The following is a 12,604-nucleotide window of genomic DNA, read 5'->3' as shown; positions in this document are numbered from 1 at the left end:
TGATAAGAAAAGACACTTTTGATTTTATCATATTAAGGAATAATACATTTTCAGTGTTCTAAAGTCAATTCTTGAGAGAAAATATCGACTTGAGGATGAGTTTTAGAGTCAGACTAACCTGAATTTTTATTTCAGCTATACCATTTATTAGCTGTGTGACGTTGGATATGATACTTAAGCTTTCTAAACTTCAGTTTCTGAATCTAAAACATCTATTAATAGTGAACCTACTGGGAATGCTGCGAGGTTGGTAATGTGTTTAAAGTCCCTGGCAAAGTGTCCGACAGAGAGTGCGCTCACGCAGTAGAGGGATATTATCACCTTACAATTGTAGTGACAGTGTTAATCATCATTATTTGTTATAGCTAGTGGAGGAAAGTAAGGTGCAAGGAATTTAAAAAATAAGCTATAGTTCCATTGTGTATATGTACCACAATTTTTTTTTATCCACTTGTCTGTTTGTTGGCCATAAAAAAGAATAAAATCTCAACCATTTGGGATCACATGGATGGACCTAGAGTGTATCATGCTAAATGAAATAAGTCAGATAGAGAAAGACAGTTACCATATGATTTCACTTATATGTGGAATCGGGAAAAAAAAATAAACTAACAAACAGAATAGAAACAGACTCATAGATAGAGAGAACAGATTAGTAACTGTCAGAGGGCCAGGGGTTCGGGGGCTGGGTGAAAAAGTGAAGGAGATTAAAAAAAAACAAAGAAGATGAAATAAGCCAGTCAGAGAAAGACAAATACTATTTGATTTCACTTATGTGTGGAAACTAATGGGAAAAAAATAAACTAACAAACAGAATAGAAACAGACTCATAGATAGAGAGAACTGTAGTAACTGTCAGAGGGCCAGAGGTTCGGGGGCTGGGTGAAAAAGGGAAGGAGATTAAACAAAAAAACAAAGAAGACAATCTCATAAACAGACAACAATATGGTAATTACCAGAGGAAAAGAGGGGTTGGGAGAGACTTAGGAAAGAGGGTAAAATGGTAAAGGAAAAAGACTTGACTTAGATAGTGACCACACAATACAATATACAGATGATGTATTATAGAATTACACACCTAAAACCTATATAATTTTATTAACCAATGTCAACCCAATGAATTCAATTAAAAATAAATAAAATGTAAAAAAAAAGAAGCAATAGAAGAGAAGTTTTGATAACTTACGTCTGATTGAATAGACAAATGGCTTGACAAACTTGATGATATAGTGCAAATCTGGTTTGTGGGTTCGGCCAAGCTGGACTAAGTGATGATCCAGTGGGTAGCTGGCTAATTCTTCTAATTCCTTGTCATTGTATATTGGACCAAATGAAAACACAAATATGGTGTAGCCCTGACACTTGGCTCTCAGAGATACATTTCTTAAGACTTCCTTATCTAAGGGGTTGGTTTCTCCAGCAGATATAACGAAGATAACTTTGTTTTTCCTCGGGTAGGGGGTTCCCTCAAAGACATTGTCAATTGTCCACTGCAGGGCGTGACCAATAAAAACATTTCCATTGAGCTGTTGAAGAGAGTCTTGGAGATGTCGTTTCATTTGGTATATACTACTGTAAGTAACCAGATCAAATTCCAGGTAGACAGGGCATTCTTCAGTGTTGGGCATATAGCCTGGCGGAGAGTAGCTCAGGACTGCCACTCTGTCCCCTAAGGTGGAAGTCAGTGGGTCTGGGGCAATGTGAAAGTAATCAAGCACTGAGGTTATGAAGGCTTTCACTTCCTCAAACTCATCATTTCCGACTCTGTGGGAAGCATCGATGAGGAAAGCAACATCCATGTAATATTCTTCAAGAGAGGCATCTCCAGGTTTACCATTAAAACTGGGTTCTTCTTTTCTGCCATGGTTCAAATGTCCTGCAACAGAATAAATGAGGTCACTCTTTTTAGTCTAAGGATAAATTCAGAACTAGCCAAGGAAGATCAATGCCCAGGATGGAGTGTTGCCATGCTTCACTCCCACACCCACGACAGACACCACTAATCAAGTACAGTACTTGTTACAAGGTTCATGTTCCAATTATGTCTTCACACAGTGCATGCAGGGCCATTACCATTCAAAAGGTATTGTCACATGAAAAAAAATGTATTTGCTACCCTATCCCAGATCTTTATCAAAGGATTAATTGATCCTCCAGCTATTTTCATATGTAAGATAAGAAATATGCAGGTATATTTAGTGCCTTCCTGTATAAGACCTTACAGGGGATCGAATCCACAACCTGGGTATATGCCCTGACCAGGAATCAAACCTGCCACCTTTTGGTGAACTGAATGATGTTCCAACCATTGAGCCATACTAGCCAGGGTGATGCTCTTTTCTGCGCCTCCCTTGACCTTTCCTGAAGGATCTCTGCTGAGCTGTCCTGACGGATTTCCTCCGACATGCCCTCCTCTGGAACACAGGGGCAGGCCTGAGAAGCCCCGTGTGTGACCAGGCCGTGGGCACAGAGGCAGGTGGTGGTGGTCTGAGCTCAGCCCCTGAAAATATATATATATATATATAGATCCATATATATATATCCATATATATATATATCCATATATATATATCCATATATATATCTTTGTTCTCCTTGAGTTTTATTTTGGAGAATTTCCATTGCTACATCTTCAAGTTCACTAATTTTTTCTTTTATCAAATCTAATTTGCCATTAATCCCAGGAGCATATTGTTTCCTCTCTGATATTGCAGTTTTCATCTCTAAAAATTCTACTCATTTCTATCTTCCATGTCTCTACTTAACTTTTTAACATCGGGATGTAGTTGTAGTAACTGTTTTTAATATCTTTGTCTGCTAATTCTAATGTTTGTGTCCATTCTGGTTTGGTTTTGAATTATTATGCTCTTGAACATGGGTCATGTCTTCCTGCTTCTTTTCATGCCAAACATTGTGAAATTATAGCTTTTGGATGTGGAATACTTTTATATTCCTATAAATATTCATGTGCTTTGTTTTGAGAGGGAGTCAAGTTACTTGGAAACAATTTGGTCCTTTGGGTCTTTCTGTTATGATTTGTTAGGCGAGTCTGGGGTGGTACTTAATTGAAAGATTAATTATTCTCTGTATTGAAGCAAGACCTTCCTAAGTTTTCTCTGAATCTATGAATCATAAGTTTTCCAGTTTCACTGGTGGGGAAAGGCATGATTTCTGGCCCCATGTAAGCAACTGGCACTATTCCCTAATCCCCCAGCCTCAGGTCAACTCCTCACATGTATATGCTATCAGTACTCTGCTGAATAATTGAGGGGGACCCTCTGCAGAGCTCTGGAGTTCTCACCTCTCTGATATTTTGTCCTGTGGATTCTTACCACCTTGGTCTCCCTAGACTTTCAGTTCTGTCTCCTTAACTCAAGATCTACATCGGGCACCACCTGAATTCTGCCTTCCTGTGCCAGGCCTGGGAACTCTCTCATGGCAATAACCTAGAGCAGTGGTCGGCAAACGCATTAGTCAACAGAGCCAAATATCAACAGTACTTCTTCAAAATAGACTCGCCCAGGCCAAAAACCAACTTCTGCGCATGGGCCACAGGTTTCAATCGCAGTGTACATGCACACCTGCATGTGGTATTTTGCGGAAGAGCCACACTCAAGGAGCCAAAGAGCCACATGTGGCTCGCAAGCCGCAGTTTGCTGACCAGGCACCTAGAGCAACAGAGGGCTCACCTCATTTGTTTCCCATCTCTCAGGGATCCCTGTCTTTCATTTCGTGATGTCCAGTATCTTGAAAACTGCTCTTTCATGTGTGTGTTTTTTCTTTTGGTAATTTCTTTCAGTTGGGAGGTAAATCTAGTTCCTGTTAATCCATCTTGGGCATTTCTAATGGATGATAACTGACCATCTCGTTTGAGATGTTTCTATGTTCTCTTCCTTCTCACAAAGGGCTAAGAACTGGCCATTTACGTACCAGATTTTTCTTTTATCAATACATGTGTAGTAATTGAACAGGATTTTGCGTTTCACAAGTATGATCGAAATGTATGGGCCTCTCAGTCCCCATCAGGAACCTAGTTTCGAACTCTTTGAATTTTTGATCAAGATGTAGGTCCCTTATGGTTAAATGACTAAACATAAAACTGGGAGTGCAGAAAAAGCATCTATTTTATGTTCTTATTTGCTGTGAATTTTAGATAATATACTTTAGCCCTAAAATGTTATCACGAAAAACATTTCTAGAGTTCTTGGCTGCAGTGTATTGGGAACTATGAAGATTAGTTAAACGGACCTTTCTGTCATTTTGTTGTATATGATTCTGGCGTTGACTGTTCACTAACTGCTCTGCAAATGGATCTCTGTTTTCCAACTACAGCGTTTCAGCTTTTTTTAAAAGGCCGATCAACACACTTCATAAAAACACAAGAAAAAGCATTTCATAAATGTTCTGGTAGAATTGGAAGGGCTGACTTACCAGGTTAGTGAAAAACTTTTTCACACACGCCCATACCAGAAATATTACTATGTGTGCCCCCCCGCCCCCACCCCAACACTCTCTTTATATGTGAGGAAAATCTCAATCCTTTTCCAAAGTACCCAGCAGAACTAGTCTCTAATGAGGTGTATTTCACCTATAAAATTATTTATAGGATTAGCGTGAGAATCAAAGGAGCTAAATGTAGATGATTATTTCTTGAAAACTCTAAAATTTAGTCAAATGTAAGGTGTGATTATTTTACTTTGAGTCTAAATTCATCTCATTTAGGGAGACTGGACCTTCAAAAATACATTCCTTCAAGGAAACCTGGCAGAAGTAAGAATAAAATATACCCATAGCTCATAACAATTCTGTGTATTTGCTGGAAATGTCACCAAGCCAAATTCCCGTCTTCAGGCCTGAATAATTTCCTCAGAATGGCAGAGGAGAAAGGGCTGGCTCACTTTATTATTGACAAGGCTTGGAAGGAATGAGGAATACAGCTGAATTTCCAGGGAAGTGGCCCCAGAGATTACTCTAAGTGTGGCCAAGATTTAAGCCACAATGCCAGGTGCACTGCAGAAACTTTAGGGAGAAGTGGGGGTGGAAAGGGAATTTAGGGAGAAGGGAGACTCTATAGGACATAAGCCATTTGGATTGGGATTAAGTGTGCTGTTAATTTGCTATGCTGCCTTTCCTGGCATTGGTGGGAAATCTCGAGATATGCATGAGGTATCCAGCTATCTGCCTTGGAATTTGTCCATGGGTCAAAAGTAGCCATGTGGTCTCCATAGGTAAGTATATATACAACTGAGGCTGTGTTGTATGTTTCTGTCCATATGAACTGTAGTAGATATTTTTCAAGTTAACCTTTTTTATAAGACTTCTCATGAGGTTGACAATGCTTTCTTTTTTTACTTTTACACTTTCTGAGTATTTAATTGAGCATTCGGTTCAATTCAGATCTTATGCTCAGCTCTATGCATGTCTCCTCTCTTTTAATCTTCCATGCAGCACTATCAAGAAGGGATCATCATTCTTCCCATTTTACAGATGAACAAGCTGAGGCTTGGAGAGGGTAAGTGACTTGGCCAAGAAATTACAGCCTGTAAGTGGCAGGGGCAGAAATTGAACCCCACTCTGTGTAACACCTTCAGAAGAACTGGAGAAATGGTCATCAGATATGAGGAGAACAGACACATTAAGGGAAACATTAACCATCTGATCAAAGGCCCTGGTTTGAAGAAGGAGTATCTCAGTCAGTTGCTGTTACTTCTGGTTAAAACCACTAGAGAAAGTTTTCTTACAGAAGTAGGCAATTTTTATGAATTAAATAAAATTTGTAATTATTTTTCTTCTCTAGACATTGTAGAGCAGTGGTTAGTAGAAGAATCTTTGGAGTTTGAGCCTTGTCTACCATTTGTTAGCTCTGTTCCTCTGCTTAAAAAAAAAGTAATAGACTACAATCTTATAATGTTTTTGAGAGAATTAAAGCTTGCACAGTGCCTAGCATATCCTATAATAAGTACTCCAGATACATACTCTATAGAGAGAAACAAATAGGAAAGCATCAGACAACTGAAAATCCTACCCGTGATACTATATTTTGCAAATCAAAATTTTCATTAAAAATATATAAAGTCGACTGGGATTAGTGGAACACAACTTACAAACATGCATATAAGTGTACACACGCTCTCAGAAACGAGAAAACTCATTAGGTTGTGTTTACTCATGCTTAACTGCATAGATGTTGACACACCTCTCCACTTCACATCCCATCTCAGGCCTGTCTTCCCTCCTGTCAGGTGAGGTCACGGGTCAAGCTCTCAGGTGGGGCAGCAAGGTAGGCAGTCACAGGCTGTGTACCTGACTTCATGTCATTGGTTTTATGCCAAAGGGACATAGAGACACATGTAAGATTCTCTTCTTTTATTATATAAGGTCCTCTTTCCCCATCGTCTGAACAAGCAGGAGTAATTCTTAAAATAGATTTCATCCTTTCCCCCAAAGACTTCAAATAAATGTCTTTCCTAGCCTAGACTTTTCCAGGTGGACTTAAGTCTGCAAGACTTACCCTCACCATCTATTTCGCACTCTGAAACAACAGTTTGCAGAAGGTACCGGTGTACCCAGAAAAAGTGATGCATGCCCGGAGTTATTTACTAGTATACCCAACACCGGATCTGGCACTTTGGTTTTTATGGCATTATTCCGTGCTCTGGCCTCTGAATGAGTTTGTAAGCAGATTTTTTAAAACGAAATAAAATTTTAAAAAATTGTACCACCTCTTTAGCCAGTTTTTCTCAATGGTTAGAGTGTTGGCCCACAGACTGAAGGGTCCTGGGCACCTACCTCAGTTACAGCTTTAATTTTCACCTCAGGTCAGGGCACGAGTGAGAGGCAACCAATTGATGCGTCTCTCTCATCTCTCTCTCCCAATTGATGTGTTTCCCTCGCATTGATATTTCTGTCTTTCCCTCTCTTCCACTCTCTCTAAAAATCAATGGAAAAATATCCTTGGGTGAAGATTAACAACAACAACAAAAGAATGCAATCTTGCCATGTGCAACAACATGGATAGATCTTGCGGGCATTCTGCTAAGTGAAATAAGTCAGACAGAGAATAAATACTGTATGATCTTCCTTCTTTGTGGAATCTGAAATTAAGCAAAATGAAACAACAAGCTCATAGATAGAGAGAACAATGTGGTAGTTGCCAGAGGTGGGGGGAATGTTACAGGTTTAATTCCCTAGGTAAATGGGTAAAGAGGGTTATAGGTTAATAAATAGATGATAGATAGATAGATAGATAGATAGACAGATAGATAGATAGATATGGCACATTACTGAGCAGCAGCAACAACAAACAAAAAAGAATCTAATCTAAACAATAAGATAATAAAATGTAGCTATGAGTTTTGATTTAATCATAAAACTCATAATCCACACTTATAATGTTTTCAGAATTTTATGTCAAATATGAAGCCAATATTATCTGAGCAGCATGCCAGGAGTATTGGGGGTTGAAGGGAACGAAATGACGGCCCAGCAGTGTTTGGGGGCGAGAGAAGTGTGCAATAATGCATTTTTAGAGTCTAAATTGAACTGTATCTTTGTGACAGTTTTTTAGGACATTCCAAGGCTTTCATGGTTTCCCCAAGTATGGAGTCTGGCAATAAAAAAATAATCTGGCATTTATCTTGCCACAGGAATTCAGGCAGCTGCAGAAGCCCAGATAAATCTAGTTTTCATGATTCCTATGATTTTAATAGCCATTTGCTGAATGAAAACTTTATTTGCTATTAAAGTAGAATTGTATCATATAATATGTAACAATTCTGGAATGGCCATGTGACTCCAATTGTTACAAATAAATTGGGGTTATGAATTCTCACTATATTAAGGGCTCAATAATTTCAGAGGCTCAAGGTCAAACGGGGCAAAGGTAGTGATTTCTAGGCACCCTTCTAGAGCTAATCACCTGCTGTTTAAAGTAAGGTAGGTAAATATAAGACAGATGACAAAATGTTACTTTCATGAAAAACTTTAAGCTATATGCCTATCAACATCTTATTTTTAAATTAAAAAGCAAAGAAGTGTTCCTGAAGTGGAACCATGGAGCAAAAATCCTAAGACCCACAAAACACACACACACACACACACACACACACACACACACACACAGCCATAATATAATAAATTCCCATGCAAAAGTAAATGCAACGACCTCAGTCCATAGTTTAAAATGAAGAGGAAACTCAGTTTATTCCCCGAAAGAGCCTCAAGATGGTTGAGCTTTCCTAAAGAGTTCATGAAACATGTCATTAAAATTTGGACGTGTCCATGATTCTATTGCCGACCTCCTAGTTTAGAAATGTTTACTGAGGCTATGAAAGCAGGGCATTCAGCTGATGTTCCTTGGGTGACTTAGGAGAGAATTCGTTGCATTTCATTCCAGTGCAGATTTCAATTTAGCAGAAGTAAAGATCTACATTCAAGTTCACTATGTGCCAGCAGAATTAGAAGCAAGCTACGAGTTCAACAAGAGGTAAAGAGTTAAATTCACTCATTTATTAAAAGTAACATAAGGACACAGGAAAACCAGCATGAAGCTTGAAGCAACATGTAAAATGTATGACAGGATTATGTGAAAAGTAGGATATGCATCTGACTAAAACTATGTAAACCTATAGGCCTGTGGGAAAAAACAAAGCATATATCCACACTACAAACAGCTCAGCTTGTTAAATTGTTTGAGACTCTCTGTATTAAAATTTTATATAGTATAACAGTACCTTTATAATGTTTTTTAAATTAGCAGAATCCCGAGGGTAATAAAGAAGTGTCTAAAAGGTGTAGGAGCCCTGACCAGTTTGGCTTAGTGGCTAGAGCAGCCGTGGGCAAACTACGGCCCGCGGGCCGGATCCGGTTTGAAATGAATAAAACTAAAAAAAAAACAAAAACAGCGTACCCTTTTATGTAATGATGTTTACTTTGAATTTATATTAGTTCACACAAACACTCCATCCATGCTTTTGTTCCGGCCCTCCGGTCCAGTTTAAGAACCCATTGTGGCCCTCGAGTCAAAAAGTTTGCCCACCCCTGGGCTAGAGGGTCGGCCTGTGGACTGAAGAGTCCCAGGTTCGATTCTGGTCAAGGGCATGTACCTTGGTTGCAGGCACATCCCCAGTAGGGGGTGTGCAGGAGGCAGCTGATGGATGTTTCTCTCTCATGGATGTTTCTAACTCTCTATCCCTCTCCCTTCCTCTCTATAAAAAGTCAATAAAATGTATTTAAAAGATAAAAAAAAAATAAAAGGTGTAGGAACCACCAGCCCCTCCATTGAATCTTCTACTTCCAACATTGTGGGGTGTGAAGTTTCTTCTAAAAAAATGGGGTTTCTCTCACTATTGACAGTTTCTCTGGATAATTCTTTGTTGCAAGGGGCTGTCCTGTGCTTTGTAAAATGCTTAGAGAGATCTGTGGCCTCTAACTACTAGATGCCAGCAGTGCCTTCCAATTGTGACAACAAAAACCTTCTCCAGACATGGCAATGTGTCTCCTAGGTGAACCCCCACCCCCCAGGGAATATGCAAGAGATGATCACTAAATACCTTTCCTACTCTAATACCCTATGATTGGTTCAAAGTCAAAAGACATACCGGCTTTTTAAAAAGAGCTAATTTGTAGATCAAAATCAGATTAGAAAAAATGTAAAACAGAGCCCTGCAAATTCCCTTGAGCTCAATTCCAGCCTCACTGGAAGAAGAAAGTGTTGGTTCTAATTTCTCAATGAAATTCATTAAAATGAACACCAGTTGAAGTTATCCTAAGGCCTGGGACTGCTTAAAGCCATGAGTAAGCCCAAGGCTGAGTTTGTATTAGTATTTAACATCCATTACAAATTATCCTGTCCTTCTTTAATCCTGAAAATAGAATGAATGTATTTTAAATACTGTTAACATAGCATCTTTGATGAAAGTGCTAGGTTTGCCACTGGCTCAACAATTGCAATTTAACTAGAATTAAACCATCCAATTACCATTACATAATTCCAAAGAGCTAAGTGTATGCCATTGGTAAGTAAGTAGGAGGGGCAGAATTTTCCAAGGAATTTTTATATTGCAGATATCATGGTTAAAATGCACAGTAGTATCTCCAGCTAATCTCTATATCTTTCGATCTTAAAAAGTGTTTTATTGGATAAATGTTTGGATGTTTGGATGGATGGATGGAGGGATGGATGGATGTTTGGATGGATGGATGGATGGAGGGATGGATGGATGGATGGAGGGATGGATGGATGGAGGGATGGATGGATGGATGGAGGGATGGATGGATGGAGGGATGGATGGATGGATGGAGGGATGGATGGATGGAGGGATGGATGGATGGATGGAGGGATGGATGGATGGAGGGATGGATGGATGGATGGATGGATGGATGGATGTTTGGATGGATGGATGGATGGAGGGATGGATGTATGTTTGGATGGATGAATGGATGGATGGATGGAGGGATGAATGGATGGAGGGATGGATGGATGGATGGATGTTTGGATGGATGGAGGGATGGATGGAGGGAGGGCGGGATGGAGGGATGGAGGGATGGATGGATGGATGGATGGATGGATGTTCAGTGGCCTTGTATAAGTAAAATCATATTATAAACCAGTGCACCTGGAACCCTTTGGAAACAAAGCCTCCCTTCTATTCTGTGATACTAGGTACCCAAATGCTTTCAGCTCCATTGAGAACAGAACAAATATGGCACACCAAAGTAGCCTGTATCAGAAGCACATGTGCTGCTTGTTAAAACTCAGATTGCTGGGCCTCCTGCCCGAGTTTCTGAGTCAGTAGGTCTGGGATGAGCACTGAGAATCTGCATTTCTAGTGAGTTCCCAGGTGACGCTGATGTTGGTGGCTCAGGGCCCGCACTCTGTGAATCCTTGGGATAGTGGATTTCAAACCTGAAAAAATACAAAATTCACCTATGGCGGATTTGAAGCTTGTAGCTTTCCCCTTGCCACTCACACCTCTACATATGAAGCAGTATTTCTGAGGAAGCTTAAATATCTGTGCTGACAAAGGACTTCCATTCCAGGTAATTTTGATACTGATTGTCCTCGAGCTGCTCAGAAAAGGTGATGGCACTGAAGATGAACTTGTAAATCAAAGCAGATAAGAGACAGAGAGCAAGAGAGGCATAGGCAGAAAGATAGTGGTTGAGTTTCTTATTAAAGAGGGTGATGTAGCCGAAACCGGTTTGGCTCAGTGGATAGAGCGTCGGCCTACGGACTGAAAGGTCCCAGGTTCGATTCCGGTCAAGGGCATGTACCTGGGTTGTGGGCACATCCCCAGTAGGAGGTGTGCAGAGGGCAGCTGATCAATGTTTCTCTCCCATCGATGTTTCTCACTATCTCTCTCCCTTCCTCTCTGTAAAAAATCAATAAAATATATATATATTTTTTTTTAAAAAAGAGGGTGATGTACAACTCATTGCCAGACAACAAAACTCTAGGAACTCTATACATTTCTTAAATGGTGGTGATTCCTGACATTCCCTCAAAACTCTCAGTTCAAGGGCAGAAACAGCCATCAGCCGTAAGAATCAGATTTACACCATGGAATACTATGCAGCAGTAAAAAAGAAGGCTCTCTTACCCTTTGGGACAGCATGGAGGGACCTGGAGAGTATTGTGCTAAGCAAAATAAGCCAGTCAGAGAAAGACAAGTATCACATGATCTCACTCACATGTGGAATCTAATGAACAAAATAAACTGATGAACAAAATAATTCTGGAGACAAAAGCATGGAACAGATTATGGCACCTCAGTGGGAAGGTGGAGGTGGGTGGGTGGGAAAAGATCAATAAAAGAAACTGTATGCATATATGCATAACCCATGGACACAAACACTAAGGTGGACAAAGCCTGGGGCTGGGGTGGGGATAGGCTAGAAGGGGTCAATGGTGGATGAAAAAGGGGACATATGTAATACTTCCAACAATAAAGATTTAATTTACTAGGTGTCTCGGTTAATAATGCGGATTTTGTAATCAAAGAAAACACGATAATTTCAAGAGAAACATCAAAAGTGCTTTATTCAAAGTATTGTCCATTGCTAGCTACACATTTCCCCATCTTTCAGGTAATTTGTGGACACTGTCCCAGTAGAACTTTTCTTGTTTTGAGGCAAATAATTCAGAGAACAAATTTTCCACTTCTTCATACGTTTTTAAGTGCTGCTCAGAAAGTGTGTGTATCATTCATTGGAATAAGTGGTCATCTGAAGGAGCAAGGTCTGGTGAATACAGCGGGTGGGTTAATACTTCCCAGGCAAGATCTTTTAACGTGTCTTTAACTGGTTTTGAAGTGTGTGATGGTGCGTCATCATGGAGCAAAATTACTTTGCCGTGTCTTCTGGTCCATTCTGGTCATTTTACAATCAAAGCGTGTTTCAAATTGATTATTTTTTGTCCGTAGCGATCAGTATTAATGGTTTCACCTGGTTTTAGAAGCTCATAATACACCTTCGTGATCCCACCAAATGCAGAGCCTTGTCTTCTTTCCAAAGCGTTTTGGTCTTGCAGACGATTTTGATGGTTGACCTGAATCAAGTCATGATTTTGTGCATTTGGGATTTTCAAAATAAATCCCCTTTTCAT

At 39.8% G+C, this 12,604-nt stretch overlaps 1 protein-coding gene across 1 annotated transcript in view; it reads right to left on the bottom strand.

Annotated features, from left to right (window-relative positions):
- The window catches only part of COL6A5 (collagen type VI alpha 5), a 98,965-nt gene that overhangs the window by 6,170 nt on the left and 80,191 nt on the right, over positions 1-12,604 (bottom strand). The window contains exon 38 of the mRNA XM_006770213.2: positions 1,187-1,876. Coding sequence (XP_006770276.1) covers positions 1,187-1,876 — 690 coding nt within the window. The remainder of the gene's footprint in view (positions 1-1,186; positions 1,877-12,604) is intronic.

The sequence above is a fragment of the Myotis davidii genome, unplaced genomic scaffold (assembly GCF_000327345.1).
Source record: "Myotis davidii unplaced genomic scaffold, ASM32734v1 scaffold962, whole genome shotgun sequence".
NCBI lineage: Eukaryota > Metazoa > Chordata > Mammalia > Chiroptera > Vespertilionidae > Myotis > Myotis davidii.
This window is presented reverse-complemented; position numbering and strand designations above follow the sequence as displayed.